The sequence below is a fragment of the Rhinatrema bivittatum genome, chromosome 1, assembly GCF_901001135.1.
Source record: "Rhinatrema bivittatum chromosome 1, aRhiBiv1.1, whole genome shotgun sequence".
Taxonomy (NCBI): domain Eukaryota; kingdom Metazoa; phylum Chordata; class Amphibia; order Gymnophiona; family Rhinatrematidae; genus Rhinatrema; species Rhinatrema bivittatum.
Genome location: NC_042615.1, coordinates 349,903,731 through 349,921,436, shown reverse-complemented (window position 1 = coordinate 349,921,436; position 17,706 = coordinate 349,903,731). Strand labels below are relative to the sequence as shown.

The 17,706-nt window shown below is 42.7% G+C and overlaps 1 protein-coding gene across 7 annotated transcripts in view; it reads left to right on the top strand.

Moving 5' to 3' along the window:
• Positions 1–17,706, top strand: part of SEPTIN11 (septin 11) — a 202,435-nt gene that overhangs the window by 121,994 nt on the left and 62,735 nt on the right. For all 7 annotated transcript variants that reach the window (XR_003856416.1, XM_029599794.1, XM_029599779.1 and 4 more), the window contains exons 4-5: positions 4,304–4,490; positions 16,780–16,941. Coding sequence is in view for 6 of the 7 variants with exons in the window: in XM_029599794.1 (XP_029455654.1) it covers positions 4,304–4,490; positions 16,780–16,941 (349 nt within the window). In the remaining variant the exon portion in view is untranslated. The remainder of the gene's footprint in view (positions 1–4,303; positions 4,491–16,779; positions 16,942–17,706) is intronic.

Below are 17,706 nucleotides of genomic sequence, written 5' to 3'. Positions count from 1 at the left end.
ATATTTGTGATCTGAAGGAGCAGGTAGTATGTTAGAGATTTTACTGTTGGAGCTGCCACTAATGTTCCCACTTCTTTCAGTCATCTGCCTCCTTCCACCAAATCCTTCCCCCAAAGTGTTCTTCCTTGTCCAGAACCTCCCTTTGTCTTGCCACTACTGCAGTACTAAATTGTGAAGGCCAAAACCCCTTTATCAGCTTCGAAGGTTCTGTGTTTTAAAACAAAACAAAGTCTCTGAAATTGCAGTGAATAAATCTAATTGTTAACTCTGAGTGCTTCAGGTCATTGAACCTGATGATGAGTTGAATTATTCTGATGCTAAGCTCAAGATGTCTGCATTGGAAAATCCATGACTGGTTCTAGCTCAGGGTTTAGATAATAAAAGTAGAATATTCCCCAGTCGTCTTGCTGCTTTCATGTACCATAAAATGTCTTTAAAAAAAATTGTTCCTTTGTACCAGCTAATGATTTTGGTGCTGCAGCTTCTTTGAGTGAGCTTTCTTCTGGCTCAAGTTACTGGAAACATTTTATCAGGAAGTCTCAACGGCACAGTTTTACATACTTTTGGGAGCGGGGAGAGGAGTTTCTGGGATTGATCGGATACTGGCAGTTTGCTGCATTTCTGTGTTTGAATAGCTATGAATTTCCCCCTTCTGCGAAAGACTTCAGTAAGCTATTGCACTCCCAATCCTTGCTGGTAAGTCATGTTCCTTTTTATAATGGCTGAATCGTGCTCATAAGCAGCGGATATCTGGGTGAGGGGCATCCTGGCAGCTTCGCTGTTAGCAGCGCTCAGAGTGCCGGTGGCTTTCATTCACTTGAGGCTCTGGCATCGGGAACAGATCTGCTCTTTGTTTCCCTGAAGCCTCTGGCCTTGGTATTTTAAAATTCCCGCGGCACAACCCGAGAACTAGAGAAAGCACGTCCATCTGTGAAAGCATTCCTGAGTTACACCGAACAGTTAGGTTCCTCCCAGTGAACTTGGCAGCATGAGTCTATCTGGGAATGAGAGTTTAGGAAAAGATCTTGGGCTCTTGTCAGCAGATTTGGTATCTTGGCCTTACGAATCTCTTGCAGCATGTTGCCTTTCCTCCCTCCTTCCACTTTCTCTGTTTCCTTTTTAATCTGTTTCCTTGTCTGTAGCTACAAGCCAGACTTTTGCTGCCTCCTTGCAGGCATTCCTTCTTCAGGAGGCAGCAAAAGTGCAACTATAGGGTTGGTCGGTTTATTATTTATTTGATTTATATTCTGCTTTTTCAGGCCCTTCAAAGCAGATTACATTCAGGTACTGGAGGTATTTTCCTATCCCCAGAGGGCTCACAGTCTAAGCTTTTTTTTGTTTTTTTTTACCTGAGGCACTGGAGACTGAAGTGACTCGCTCAAGGTCACAAGGAGCAGCAGTGGGGATTTGAACCCTGGCTGCCCTGTTCCCAGCCCACTACTCTCATCGCTAGGCCACTCCTGGAAAAGTCAGAAAGACAAAGATGCAAATGAGAGAGAAAAAAAATTAGTAAAAATGGTAAAACAGGTGGACCAGACTTTTTCTCGGGTATGTTAATGATGGGGGGGGGGGGGGGGGGGGTGCAGCTGTGGCACTGAGAGACTCAGAGGTGAAGAGAAGGAATATGCAGGGGGCGACAAGAAAAAATTGATTAAATATTTCTGTTTGGTGTTCATGGTGGAAGAGCCAGGAGAAGAACCTTGGAAAACAAATACAAAAATAGGATCAAAAGTGAAATAAATCTCAAATCAGTTTTCAGAAAAGTGTGTTCATGAGGAGCTAACTAAAGAAAAAAAAAGCAATGGGACCAAATCCAAGGTTTTATAAGGAAGTTGTACAAATTCTGGCAGCTCTGCTGGCTAACCTTTCAATGCTTCTTTAGAATCGGGAGTACTTTCAGCGAGCTGGAGACGGGCAGTTGGGGTGCTTATTCACAAAAGTGAAAGTAAGGAAGTGGCTAGGAACTCCACAGGGCAGTGTGACCTCTGCAGTGAGCAAATTAATGGATCGCTGCTAAAAGTGAGGGTTTGTATCAGAAAAATGTCCAGTACAGACGGACATGAGCTTTGTTACATTTTGCCCGAGTCCAGACCACGACCAGACTAATTGTGGACAGATGTTCCCGCCTACACAGAAGGCAAGTGCCTACAAAAATGGAGGAAATGCGAAAGGTTAGAAAAAGCCATAGTCTTGTCCGTCCTACCAAAGCACAGTCTTGAATTCCTCCCCAGAAAGGCAGTTGAGCAGTAGCTCTTACAAAATAGTTCCTCTGTCAGAAGAACAGGCTGAATTCGCAGAGTTGCTTAGACAGCCAAAGTGCGTCAAAAAGAGGCGCCGGTCCTTGTAATGCTCCGCGCACTCTGCATCAGAAAAAAGCATACGCTCGAGTGCACCAGTGGCATCGGTGCAGATCGCAACACTCCTTGCTGCTCTTGCGGTCAGAAGCAGACTCGCTGAGCTACAAGTTTCCCTACAGTTGTACATGGGTCACACAAGTCACTTTATGGGGATTTGTAGCCTGTTTTTCTTTTGGGAGTGAGCCTGGCAATTTTTTTGTTTTTTCCCCTTCTTCCTGTGTGCTTCCTGCTCAGTCAGACTTGGGCGTCTTTCATTCATATCTCCCTGGGAAGATTTTCTCTTTTATATTCCATTCCTTTCCATCTCACCTAAAGCAGTCATCACCGTGACTGTCCTCGGCTAAAGATCGTGACCCAGGGCCCATTCCAGAACCCCTGCACTTATGGGTCCTAAGTCCAGCCAGTGGGTGTCGTCCTTGCACAATGATTGGGCCACCATCCTATCCTCCCCCTCCCCCTCCCCAGGCTGTGAACGCTGCCTCTGCATTATCCCCAGTCCCTGCTGAAGAGGGGATCGAGTCCAGGTGCAGAGAACTGGACCAGGAGTCTCTTTATACACTGCTGCTTTAGAAATGTGCTTGCTGGCATACAACAGAGAAAGGAAAGACTTAGTATTGTTCAAGGTTGAAAATAAAAGTACAGAAGCTTTTGTTTTTATGATTTGATTTTTTGTTTTTTGGGTTTTTTTAATGGTTGAGGAAATGTAATAGTCTCCATTTTCATTTCCGCTTCTGAAGGCTAATAGCACCTTAAGATTGAGGGGGTTTTTTTTGTTTTTTTTCTGTCTAGTCCTTCCTACTGCTATGAATGTTAGCAAATAAGGCGCTGCTGTGCCGCTCTTCAGTGGCATCTCATGCTGGCGCCACATTGATAAGGGTCAATCGTGAATATAGCATGAATGGCTGAGAAGAACAATTAGGGGGAGAGGAGTTGTAGAACTCTTTCTTAACCTTTTTAAAGCCCAGGGCACACCTACATTAACAAATGTGTGGCACACCAACCTCCACAGAGAAGGCAGTGTGAATATGGCCAACGGAAGGAAGCATTCAAAGTTTAAAACAAAAGGGGGGCAGGGACATGCATGACCCCATCACAATGGACCATCTCCCTCCTATAAACACAGCAGAAGGGCACAGGCAGCCGGCGGGGTCACCTTGACTGCTGCATATGGCTGCCAGATTTCTTCCACTCTGCTCCCAAACCCTGACAATGACACCATGCTCAGTGTGCCCTGACAATGACACCATGCTCAGTGTGCCCTCTCCCTGTCTCAGGCAGCCTGCTGGAAAGGTAGAGACTGGAAGGACTCAAAAGGAGAAGATGAGGAGGTGCTGTGTGCTGCACAAAGCAGAGCCCAACTATTCTTGTGCCCTGCATGCGGCCCATTAATTACCACCTTCTAGAGCCCATGGTAGAGATAGGAAGAGGGAGCATGCAGGATCGCACCTGTTCTCAGAAAAGGGCTCCGACATGTTTTAAGAGCCACCGCTGGTGTCCCTTGCTCCTGGGAGGTGCTGACAGCAGTGTCCAGGTGCTGATCTGGAACTGAGCGTCAGGCAGCGGTGATTTTTGCGCAGCGCACTGATTTGGCTCTGAAAGCGCAATGGTTGAGAAACACTGTTCTAGAAAGCCAGCGCTGTGGCCATAATTTGCATGTTGTGGGTTTTTTTTCCCTTGTCAAAAACCTGGGAAGAATTTAAATACAGCAGCATAAAGAATGGAGACTAAGAAAATAAGATCAGCGAAAAGATGCAATAGAATCAAGAAACAAGCTAGCATTGTTGCTTTAAACTCTCCCCAGAAAGGGAAGAAAGATTTTACCAATCTTTGTATTTATGTATTTCTAAAGTTTCACAAGTTCTTCGTTACATGTAGCCAGCATCTTAGTTCCCTGTATGAATGCCCTGGCAATGTTGTTCATCTGGTGACGTTTGCTTGTGTTTCAGCTATAAGCCCATTGTAGAGTACATCGATGCACAGTTTGAAGCCTACCTGCAGGAGGAGCTGAAGATCAGACGCTCTCTGTACAATTACCATGACACGCGGGTCCACGCGTGCCTGTACTTCATTGCACCGACTGGCCACTCCTTGAAGTCTCTTGACCTGGTCACCATGAAGAAGCTGGACAGTAAGGTACTCACTGGCATATAACTGCTTTTATTATGTTTTCATAGATTGCCAAAAGTGGGAACACTGAAGGGTCAAAAGAGGTTAATTTATCAGTTGAATGCGGAGGGTGGGGGGGTGCATCATTTTGAACCTTGCATGTCCGGATCTGAACAATTTACGGAAAAGAAAAGTGGCCTGTTAAATTTTTTTTTTTTTTTTTTATTAAGGAAGAGGTTTTGTCTCTTTGTAGACGTTATGGTTTGTCTTCCTAGCCAGTGTGCCTGATCTGTAGGGACCTTTGTCTTCATTTTATTTTTCCTGAGAATTTATCTGTGCTTATTACAAAGGAACCCAAATGGGAGAAATCAGTGGAAAAAATGACTCATAATGCTTGAGTAAATATTTCTGTTCATTTAACAAATGCTGATAAATTCCAAGGAAAAAAACAATAAAACCTGAAAGCGAAGCTCCCTACTGATCAGTCAGATGTTGGTGGGCATCTGGAGCTGAGCTGGCTATTCTCTCTCTCCTGGTCAGGTCAAGGCAGAGATGAGAGTTCCTGTGATGTGGCTTTCTAGTTGCCTGCATACTGCGACCAGTCTTTACTCGCCAGTTTTAACCATGTGATTAGACACCATATGACCTTGATGCCCGAGTGCCAAAACATCTCGGATTTATTGCCTGCGTACAGACACCACCAAATCAGTGAAGATGAAGCTTATTTTGAATGTTAATGGATCAGCTATTGTAAATTTAAAGAATTCACAATTCCTCCTCCGCCCCACCATCTTAATTGGCAGTGAGTTGTGATTGGGATGGGTTCAGATTATGCTGAAAATTCATGGAATCAGGGAGAAGCATGTATTTTAAACATAGCCACATAAGTTTTGATTTATGTGGCTAAATATCTTGTGGAGACTTATCCGGCTATCTTTCTTAGCTGGACAAGTAAAAAAAAAAAAACCAAAGAAAGCACTACCTGGTGGCTAAGTAAGATAGACGAATAACTAGTGTTTAAAGAATTATCCAGTTATGTAGCTCTTTTTAAGACTTATCCAGATAAGTCAAACATTATCTGGGTAAGTGGCAGACATCTGCTATGTGTGCATTTTTGTGCTCCTAATTTAATCATTTAGATGAGAAAATGTAACTCATGTATTTTCCGTAGCTGATGTCTGCTTTTATGCATGTAAATTGTTCAATTTTATGTGTGCATGAAGGAAATTACCAGCTAAACCAATTTAGGATTTATGTGAATGTGCTATTTGTTCGTGCATGGGCTCATTTTTACGTGCTCAACTTTTAAAATTCACCTTTTAAAAAGAAGCCCAAAAAAGTCAACTTTTTTTTTTTGGAGCACTTGTCCAGTTATTGCCTCCTGTTTTTCAGCTTTCAACTCAATTGGAATGGACATCCACTAGAAGCTTAGAGTTGCAGGAGCCATCATTCTCTGCTATGCAATGCTTCCCTCTACCCCCATGTTTTTTTTTAGAAATTATTTCATCCCATCTAGCTCAACCATCTGATCAACAGTTGCATGCAGCACCGCAGCTTGCAGCTCCCTCAAACTTGATATGTGTTCACCCTGCTCTACACTGACAAGTGTCACAGATGTACAAGAGCTAGGGAATCCTTCCCGTTGGGTATGAATGCTACCACCTTAGCACTCCCATCCTCTGTTGGTCAAGGAGCAGAAGTTGGATTAGGAAATTGCACCCAGGTCTCCCACATGGGTAGAAATATAGAAACACGAGAGCAGAAAAAAAGCCATGCAGTCTTATCTAGTCAATCCATCCACACAGCTGCTTAGCTCTGCAATCTCTACCACAGATTCTCTGTGCGTGTCTCATGCTTTCTTGAATTCAAATACTTTCTTTGCCTCCACCACCTCTACTGGCAGGCTGGTCCATTCATCCACCACCTTTTCTGTAAAGGAATTCTTCCTTCAATTACTCCTCAATCTATCCTCCTTCCATCCTTGTTTTGTGGCCTGCCTCTTGTGCAAAATCTGAAGTATTTAAATGTCTCTATCATAGCTCCTCTAGCTCTCCTTTCCTCTAGGGTACACATGTTTGGATCTTTAAATCTGTCTCCATATGCTTGATGATGAAGACCATTTTAGTAGCCATCCTCTGCACAGACTCCATCCAGTTCACATTTTGAAAGTGCAGTTTCCAGGACTGGATACAGTATTCCAAATGAGGTCTCGCCAGGGACTTGTAAGGGCTATATTACCATTTTTATTTCCTGCTGACCATTCCTCTTCCTTTGCAATCAAGAATCTTTCTGGCTTTTGCTGCCGCCTTATCCACCTGTTCGGATCCCATGATTTCAAGGCAGCCGATCACCCCAGGATCTCACTCTTATTTCATGCATAGAATTTCACCCTTACACTGAACCGCTCTTTATTGCATGGAAAGCCAATGCAAAGCCCGTAATAAACACAACATTTTTCCCATATATGACCCCCTAAAAGGAGCCTAGTAGCAGAGTCTTGTAAAGCTTGGAGTGATGGCAAGAGATGTTTTGGGTGGCCTACATAGAAAGTTACAATAGCCTACCGAAGTTAATGTGAAAGATTGCACTAACTTTCAAAAGTCTTCCACAGATAAAACATTTTATATGACTCAATTTAAATTTATAAAATCCTGATCTTAACACGTTTTTAAAATTTGAGCATTAAAGGTCAACTGTTTATCAAAATAAAATCCTAGGTTTCTTATATTCTTTATAAACCACCTGTGTTCCATTTAAAAAATACACATATACTACTAGGAGGAGGGGTCCTAAAAAACCAAAATCCTGTGTTTGCAGGATTTAAAATTTAATTTATTTCTACCCATCCAGTTATATATAACTGTCAAACATTTTTCATCCTTTTCTATCCCCAATGAACCTGTTTAAGTGGAAATGTCAACTGGATGTCATCTGCATAAATTTTTAAATGACTATTTACAGGACTCCATCAAATAAATGGACCTCAGATAAATATTAAATAAAACTGGGCCCTGTGGAACCCCAGAATTCAGTGTATACAAAGTAGATCTCTTATCATACTTACACCCTCTGTTTTCTTCCTGTAAGATACAATCTAAACCAGTTGATCACTTGTCCACCTATACCAACAACTGACATTCTTTGAAGTAATATTTGATGACTGATCGTATCAAAAGTGGCCAAGATATCCAAATAAATGACCAAGACCTACAAACCCTTATCTAATTCCCTAAATAAAATATCAGTTACTGAGACCAGCAGTGTGTCTGTACTACAGTTTTTTCTGAAGCCAGACTGATTAGAATGTGAAATATTATTCTCTAGGAAATCGTTTAACTGAACCACTACCAGTTTCTCTAGTGTTTTTCCTAAAGTACATATGGTAGATATCGCACTATAACTAGATGGTAAATTTATAGGTAAATTACATTTTTTTAAAAACAGGTCAAACAGCCTGCTTTAACTCTTTAAGTACAATATTTTATGATGCTGACAAATTACCGGTAATCACTTGGGATAAAACAAACAAATTTTGTTGCATACAACAATGGATAGGAGCAAGGATCAAAAAAACCAAAAATGTCTTCAATTTAGCTAAAGCTTCTCAGGTGGAAATTCAGGAAACAAATTGAAATATATTCCATTTCAGTGAGTGAATAGTCCTTACTGGATTCGTATAAATTCTTCCTTGAAATATATCTTCTTTTCACCATTTTATCATCTGGTCCTGTTCAGCTACTTTCTGGACCCAAAAAATTTGCAAAGTCTTAAGCATCTGGTATTGAACCAGCAACTCTCTCTTGACAGGCAATTTTAAGAGATGATGGATCATTGAAAACAAATCATGTGATCGCGATAGAGAAGACTGGAGACAAGATGTGAAATAGGACTCTTTACACTGCTCAAATGAGATCATTTATTCAGAATGGGTCAATAAGTAAATCTTCCTATCATTTGCTGAACGAGTCTTTTGACATTTTTTTTCTTTCGCATTAACGTTTATGTACAAGCCCCTGGCTAAACCCTGCAGTGATGGTAACATCTGGAACTGACTTTAGGTGGGGCATTTTTTTTTCTGTTAAGAGGATTTGATAGGATTGTACAAGAATCATATTTTATACTCCCCTGCATTGCCATTCATTCCTTTTTAAAATTCTTCCAAATCTATGGGGAGGGGGGAGGGTCTAATGGTCCTTTTCTTCCCTTGTTTCCAAAACGTGTGTTTATTGCAACACACATTACAAAGGAAAATGTAATTAGATAGTGAGTGGACCAAAGAACTGGACTAATTGCAATAATTTGTTACTAAAACCCTGATATGAACACTAAAAAAGAGAATGTGGTCCAAAATTATGACCAGCCCAGTGAGTAGCATGTAAAATTGAGAACATTTTAAGGATATGATCAGATCTCGAAAAATGGTAACTGTTCCTATAGGTTCACTTTCTGCATATATATTCAGGTCCCCAAGTAATAGTACATTTTGTGACTGCAGACTGAGATTATAAAATCAATAAAGAATGACATATCTTTAGTGATCCTTTCAAGAGGGGGCAATAAAGAACACAAAACCCAATCATGCAGTTTAACAACCAAGCTCTCTCTTAGGAATTGCCTATAGCAAAACTTAATCTTCTCTATATTAATATAAACTATTGATAATGGCAGAGATTGAGATGTTTAGAAGCTTGGGTTGCATACAGATTAGCACTTAACAGTACCGGATCCAACTCTTTGGCCTGTTTGAACTAGAAAATGAGATTTTATTGATGGAAAAATATATCTATCCTGCCCTGTAATAAAATTATAGCCATTGTCCCTAAGACAAAATCTACTAGATAAGGGAGCCCTGACCGACGTGCCACAAATGCCTGAAAAAAATGGCGCTGGGAGGAGCAGTAGCGGCGGCGGAGAGAAGCAGCGGAGCAGTAGCGGCGGCAGTGGCGCACGCGAGGGATGGACCCCCCCGGAGATCTTCCGTCTGCGCCATCCGAGGGAAGGGGTTGTGGATGAGCTGAAAGGGGAGTGACTGAGGGGAGAGTGAGGGGGAGGGGGACGGTGAGAGAGAGAATGGGGAGGGGAGGTGGGAGGGAGAATGAGGGGGAAGGAGAATGAGTGGGAAGGAAATGGACCGAAAAAATTTTTTAAATGTAGCCCGTTGTTACGGGCTTAACGGCTAGTAATATAATACACCAAGCATACACCATGATATATCTGAATGTTTACACACATGTTCAAGCAAAGGGGCAGGGCCCTTTGCCACAGCCCACCAGCAAGTGGACCCTTTTAAAGGCCCTGCGGGCCAGAGTTGGAAACATTCCAAAGTGAGTGAGACTACCCAGCTCGAGAGCAAACACCCCAGACATTCAGCAAGGCAGGTTGAAAGCAGGATACAGGCGACAAGCACTCCAATGTGCAGCATGCTTCAGCAGCAAGATGATTGTAGGTAAATCTTATCTATTGTATTTATTTGACTTATATTCTGCTTTTCAGGCATGTCAAAGGAGATTAAATTCAGGTATTATAGATATTTCCCTATCCCCAGAGGCTTACACTCTAACCCCTAGATTCATCAAAATCCTATAATTTTGCATGAATAATGCCTGCGATAAGAAAAAGGCACATGTTTATAATTTTAGAATTACTGCAGCATGCGCTATGTTAGCACTTCACATAGGTAGTGTATCACGGGGTGCGTTAAAAGTTTTTGTCCCTGTGGTACTTGTATTTTGTGGCTTGTGAAGTGCCAAGTCAGGCTATTACTATTTTGAGAGAGAGAAACTCTTTATAAGGCCTTCATAGTATTCAACTATTCATATCACTATAGGAGGGCCAGCTAATAACTCGAGGTGAGGTTTCAGTGGTGGATTAGGGTTTTGGGGCCAGTTTGACATGCGGAGTGAGACATACGAACAGCACAGTAGACCTCAGTGAAGAGGTGTAGGGAAAGCATGTCCATATCTGCTGGAGACGTACTGGAGGGCTGAGGTCACTCCAGGGGTATATCTAAGGTGATTTCAGCTTTGAAACCTGACTCCGTCTCCATCTGCTAGCAGGGGAGCATATAACCCATTGGTCCTGAGTCAATCTGACTACATGCTAGGAAAACTGTATTTTTTTGTCCATTGGATTAAGTGATATGTAATTTTATTTTGGGGGGGTTAATAACAAACGTGTTTAAGGAAGCTACCTTAACTGTCCTTAAAGCTTACTTTTTTAAAACCTTTTTTCTATCCTTATAAGCAGAGTTGGAAAAATATTAGAAAATCCTAGGCGCGAGAGGTAACTTAAGAGCCAGGCAGGGATAATGAATTCCAGTCCCTGAATATTATAAGGAAATTGGGTTTTCAGAATAGCCAAATTTTGCAAATAAATCTGGATCCTGAATCAAATGTTTCCAAATGAATCTCCATTATTAATTGAAGAAATCCTGAAAACCAGCCTGGCAGGCAGAACTTGAGGATAAACGTTCCTCTGCTCTGAACCAGACACATTCCTCTTCTCCCTTGCCCATACCACCCCTCACCAGGTCCCTCCTCTTGTTTCTGGTTTTGGGCACTAGCACTGAAATTTTGGCACCCGACAAATTTCCAGCCCTGCTTGGGAAGTACAAGTTCTCCCCAACTACTTTATAGGCTTTCTTTTCATCAATTTTATCAACTTTATTTTTTGGTTTATAATAAATATTTTAGCCCAGAGGTAAAAAAAACCCCCCAAAAAACAAAAAAACAATTTAGGTTTCAGTCTGTCTAATAAGCCTTTTTTTCTCTTGCTCTTCTGGAACCTTAATTTGTAAGAGTTTTTTCCTCCCATCTAGTATGATCTCTTAAAAATATTTGCCAGTGCACTGCAAAGTGAATGATCAGCAGAACAAATATTCAACCAGATACAATAGAAATCAGTAGAGCTATAACAGCTCTACTGAGCATCTACTGAGATGCTATTTCAGAGGACAATGTGTTGTGAAACAGTTCATGAATGATCTCTGATGTAATGCATTGTCAGCATGTTTTATTGTACACTATAGAGTTCTCTGCACGTATTTGTGAGCTCATCTGTGGTTTCCAGTGAATTTGCAATAGGTCTGCATCTTGGAAGGAGGATGAAAGTAATTTAAACATTTACGTATGAAATGAGCTTCAAACAGTTGATTAATGGCCGAGTTCCACCCTGCAGAAGTCTGGTTTGGAAGCTAATCTGATAACTGGATGTAATGGCTCTAAACAGAAACTAGTGGGATAGTCCTACAGTGTAAATACACGCGAGGTTATGACCTGAATTATTGGCTTTTGAGCCACAATTCTAATTTATGCAGGAGGAATATGGGTGTCCTTTTTGGTGAATTTTTTTTTTGTTCTCTTATTTTATGAATATTTCTTAATATGGGATGGGCAGACAAGATAGATTGCATTATCTTTTACTGCCGTCATGTTTCTATGATATTAGACTCTCACAAATTATTCCAAAACTCACGATTGCTTTACACACAGGTTTCTGAAGACTAGTCCCTGCAAAGCTTGTCCTCAAGTTTACAAACCCAGGTTCAAGATGCTGACGACTATTCACCTGGGCCTTTAATTCATGTGCATTTTTTGTGGTACATGCTTATGAGCTTAAAACAAGTTAAAATAAAGAATTCCTTCCCTTTCATTTTTGCCTGGCTGATTCCAGAGACTGAGTACAAATCTATGAACAGGCTTTATTTTGTTTTACTTAAAAACTTTTATAAACCGCATTATCCCAGGTCCTAAGCGGTGTACAAAATTACATTCACAGACTACATAAATAAGCAGAATACAATAGCAAAAAAAAATAAAAAATAAAGACATTAAAAACAAACATGCCTTGTTTGTTACTTACATAGTATATTCTGAGACCATTCCCTGGAAAGTAAAATCTGTCAATATTTATTGCTGGGATCTTAAATCTCAGCTGACTATGTAAGGAATCTGACCCAACAAAAGGCAACAGATGTAAAATGTCAAGGAACAAGGCATTTATCCGGGAGGATCTGCATGAGTGATAGCACGGCAAAAACCCCTGAAAGGAGATTAATGTGCGGTAGGATCATTTTATTGTTAAAAGGATTAAACATTCTAAGCTGGGCATCCAAGTCAAAGAAATGACAGGTTGAGTAATGGCACAGTCTTATGCAAAGAAAATGCATATTTACCATTTCTATTAACGCCTGTGCCCTCCCTGCCAGAATTCTAAGTGAGAGGCTTCCATGAAAATGTAATTTTGCAATACTCTTTTTTAAGGACTGAAAAGAGCAATCTAGTGCAACACCATTGCAGATGCTATCTTAACTGTATCTGACGTGCTTTATCAGCCTACATGCCTCTATTGGAGCTCATGCGGTACTTGTGGGAATATGCATGGACTGTCTTTGTTCCAGAGCCTTGTCTGAAGCTGGATTGACAAGGGTCCAGCCAGTTTCTTTCTGCCAGCCAGTCAAGTTGCATTCAAACTGTTTTATTAGTTTCCCCTCAAATGGAATGTTTGACACTGGTTGCTAGTTTCCAGGTTTCTGGGTCTATGGTAGCCTTTTTATTAGCAGAGAATATACCACAGCTTTCTTCAGCTCTGTTAGTGAACCCTCAGAGGAAGGATTTTACAATTTTGGAAGCCCCAATTGAGGCCCCCCATTTACTGGCTTCATAAATTGGAAGGGCATGGGTCGACAGCGCAGAATGTTGACTGTAAGGCAGACAGAAAAGACTCTTCAGTGGTTGAGGTAAATGAGTTCTATACCACTAGTATATTCAGATATTGTTTGTCTCCCTCCCACCCTCACCCCCCAAATGGGAGATGTCGTGCGAGTTCTGACAGAAGTCCTTGATTTTGTTCTTGAAGCAGGCAGACATACATTGAGGGGTATGGTTCTGTTGAGGTGAGGGGAGTAAAAGGCTGTTTACTATTTCAAATAGTTTCTTGGTTGGATTTGGCACTTGTTCAATATACTGGAAGAAATCATTTTTTTTTTTTTGTCCTTTGTTATGGCGCTATGGTAGTTTATCATGCAGTTTGAACTGTAGTCTGTCATCTTCGAGGCATAATTTAAATAATTTCTGTTAGTCTTTGCTCTTGTCTGTTTCAGCTTGAAGTTCTTGGGCGTTCCAAGGGGAGCATATCGTTGGGAGGACATAGGACATTTTTTGGAAGGGCGGTTTTGACCAGGGTATTTGCTAGCTTCTCATTCCATGAATGCCCCATAGGGGGCATTCCATGAAGTTAGCAAGTAGCACATTTAAGATTAATCGGAGAAAATTCTTTTTCATTCAATGCACAATTGGGCTCTGGAATTTGTTCCCAGAGGATGTGGTTAGTGCAGGTAGTGTAGCTGGGTTCATAAAAGGTTTGGGTAAGTTCTTGGAGAAGTCCATTAACTGCTATTAATCAAGCTTACTTAGGGAATAGCCACTGCTATTAATGGCATCAGTAGCATGGGATCTTCTTGGTGTTTGGGTAATTGCCAGGTTCTTGTGGCCTGGTTGGGCCTCTATTGGAAACAGGATGCTGGGCTTGATGGACCCTTGGTCTGACCCAGCATGGCAATTTTTTGTTCTTTACCTGCTCTGTTACAGATAACAGCTTCTTGACTCTTTATCTGGGGCCTTTAGCAGGTTTTCAGGGGTTTGGCATTTTTTTGTTCCTGATCATTTTCAGGAATCTTGTTGTCTATCTGAAGTCACTTCATAGGGAGAACATGATTATTGAGTTGTTGGTCCAAGAAAGTGATATTCTCATAATACCGTGTTTCCCCGATAGTAAGACACCCCTGATAGTAAGACGTAGTGGGAATTTTAGGGGGGTCGGCTAATGTAACACATCCCCCGAAAGTAAGACGTACCTGTCATTTAAAAAAAAAATTATTTTTAAATACCTGTCGGAGGGCCGCGTGGGTCCAGGCGGCTGGCGGCGGGAGCCGGGTGGTCGCGTGTTAAATCTAGGCCGCGGGCGGGTGGGCGCTTGTTCCAGGCGGCGGCGGCGGGTGGACGCGCGTTAGTTCGAGACGGCTGGCGGGCGGCGGGTGGTCGCGTGTTAAATCTAGGCCAGGTCGCACAGGCGCGCATTCATTCACTGCCGGTGGGGGCTGCCTCGGCAGCCCCCACCGGCAGTGAATGAATGCGCGCACAGGCCCACAGCGCCTGTGCGACCCCTGCGATTCGGCGCTGGGGGCTGCCGGTGGGGGCTGCCGGTGGGGGCTGCGGCAGTGAATGAATTCATTCATCCAGGCGGAGGAGCCGGCTGCTTTCACCGCTGCCGGCTGCTTTCGGACAGCATGTGACTGCCTTGAGCGCCGAAAGCAGCCGGCAGCGGCAGCCGAAAGCAGCCGGCAGCGGCGAAAGCAGCCGGCTCCTCCGCCTGGATGAATGAATTCATTCACTGCCGCAGCCCCCACCGGCAGCCCCCAGCGCCGAATCGCAGGGGTCGCACAGGCGCTGTGGGCCTGTGCGCGCATTCATTCACTGCCGGTGGGGGCTGCCTCGGCAGCCCCCACAGGCAGTGAATGAATGCGCGCCTGTGCGACCCGGCCTAGATTTAACACGCGACCGCCCGCCGGCCGTCTCGAACTAACGTGCGTCCACCCGCCGCCGCCGCCGCCTGGAACAAGCGCCCACCCGCCCGCGGCCTAGATTTAACACGCGACCACCCGGCTCCCGCCGCCAGCCGCCTGGACCCACGCGGCCCTCCGACAGGTATTTAAAAATATTTTTTTTTTGAACACTCAGGTTTTTTTTCCAATATAAGACATACCCTGAAAGTAAGACATAGTGGGACTTTTGGGGGTAAAAAGAAAGTAAGACGCTGTCTTATATTCGGGGAAACACGGTACCATCCTCTGAAAGCCTAGATCCGCTATGTTTTCCTTCTCATTAGCTGGGGATTTTATAGAATGAGTGTTGGCATGGTAGCGAGGAAGTCAATTGTGTAGGATTGTTGGTACATGTGCTTGTAGGATGTTGGGGTTTTGATATGTAGGTTAAAGTCTCCCATAATCACTAAGTTTGGGAATCTCGGAGTCACATCTGTGATTAGCCCTTGTGTAGATGTATTATTGCGAGCGATTCAAGTAGACCAGCAGAAGCCCTATGAAGTTTTCAGCTCCTAGCTGGGTTTATAGGCGTTCAAATTACAATAGCTGCAGGAGAGGGACTTTGCATAGTTTTGTGTTTCAGAATAGGACTGCCATGCCTCTTCCTAGTCTAGGTTGTTGTATAAAGGAGAAGTCTACTGGTCACAGTTTAGTGAGACTTTCCCTGCCTCATCCACTGGCCTTAGCCAGGGGCCACTAGCTGGGGCTTCTTCCTCAGAGCGCTGTGAATGTTGCCTCCGCAGCATACCTAAGCCTAAAAAGCAGTGTCTTGCCTGGAAATCCAAACCAAGTTCCAACGTGTGGCAGCACCCAGCACTGTCTGTCATTGAGCTACTAAGCTGATCCATACCCTACCTCTTTTAATGTCAGCAAACCCTAAATATGTGTATGCCAAAAGGCAGTTCGCTGATAGAAGTTGAAATGCTGCTTGTGGGTATGTAACCCCAAGAAAGAGAAAATTAATCTTTAGAGAAAAGAATGTCGCCCAGCAGTGTTCCAGAGCACGGCTGATTCTAGCAGAACAGGCGGGGTGTTAAAAGGCAGCCAGATGTGGTACAATCAGATGAAAGTCCCAGGCTATAGCTAAAGTAACTTTATTGAAATCCTGTTTTCCTTTATAATGCTGATATGTAGCACTGTACGCCCACAGAAGGCCTTCAGCCTGGCTGACTTCAGAGCTGGGCCAGGTTGTGGTGCCTGGTTGATAAGTCATATGTATTCATGTTACAAGTGAGGAGAAACCTCGCTGCAAATGTAGATCTAAACTGAGAGCCTCTCTGTATGTTGTCATCACTGTGAATGCCCAGATGGTAGTTCTGTGTGTTAGAACTGGTAATTCTGGATGAAATTGTAGAATTTCCTGCCCAGCCTTATATGGGGAAAAAATGAATAGCAGACCGTGTAGATAGTGAGTTTATCAAGAGGAAATGACTTTCATTTACAAAGACATCTGTTGAGAAGCGTTCTCTCTATTTTTTTTTTTTTAATGCTGTAACATGCTTATAGAAATATAAAGACTAGATTTTTTTTTACCAATGTTTTTATTTTTTTTTATATAAAACTATTTGAATCAATTACTATTAAATTTGGTAAGTTTAAAATGTTCAATGCACACATCTGCTATCATCAGTTCTCAAGAGTAAAAAAAAAAAAAAAATTAAAACAAATCATGACTTATTGAGCTGAGATTGCATTAATGTGTTTCCCCTTCCACAGGTGAACATAATTCCCATCATAGCAAAAGCAGACACAATTGCCAAGAACGAACTACATAAATTCAAAAGTAAGATCATGAGTGAATTGATCAGCAACGGTGTCCAGATATACCAGTTCCCCACAGATGAGGAAACAGTAGCAGAGATTAACGCTACAATGAGTGTAAGTTTGTTTTGTCTTTTTTTGTTTGTTTGTTTTTTTTAAATCTAGGTGCACACTCCAAGCAGTCTGTCAGCAAATTAGTTAGGAAATATAAGCTGTAAGTATGAAACCACTAGGATAAAAGGAAATGTCTGTGGTATTGCTACAGCAATTTGTTAATTGACATGGGAGTTGGGGATGTGGTGGGAACCCTTCATGTTTAATTGCCGCCTCTTTAATTTAACACCCCCCTCTTCCCCATCGTCATCCTATTCGTTTTGTTGTATTTGTAGTCCTGTAGTGTCGCATTAAAGTTGCAGTATTGTAAGTAGCGAGACAGTTACATACTTGGCTGTTGGCGTGCCTGAGAGCTGTGCTAACACAGGCCATCTCTCTGGAAATAAGATTGATTCGGTTCCCATGGGTGCTTAGCCCTCGCCTTCTCCTGAATTTTGGCAGCAGGTTATTGATTGCTCATGGATACAGAAGGATTGGCCAACTAACTTCATGTAGACCATTGACATCTGAAATTTTTGGTCACACAGCATAATTTAGGGCTCATTTTCACCCTTCTTCCCCCCCCCCCCCCCCCCAGTCCCCACAGTTTTGGGCATTTCATTGGTGAACAATGGCCAAATGGTGGAGGGGGGGTTGGAGTGCCAAATATCAACTGTGGGGTTTTTTTTCAATATGTTTGGCCAGTCTCAAATAACTTTCATGACCAGAAGGAGATGGGACAACCAAGGACGTTTCAATAGTGCCCTTCACTCAACCCCCACCTTGGCT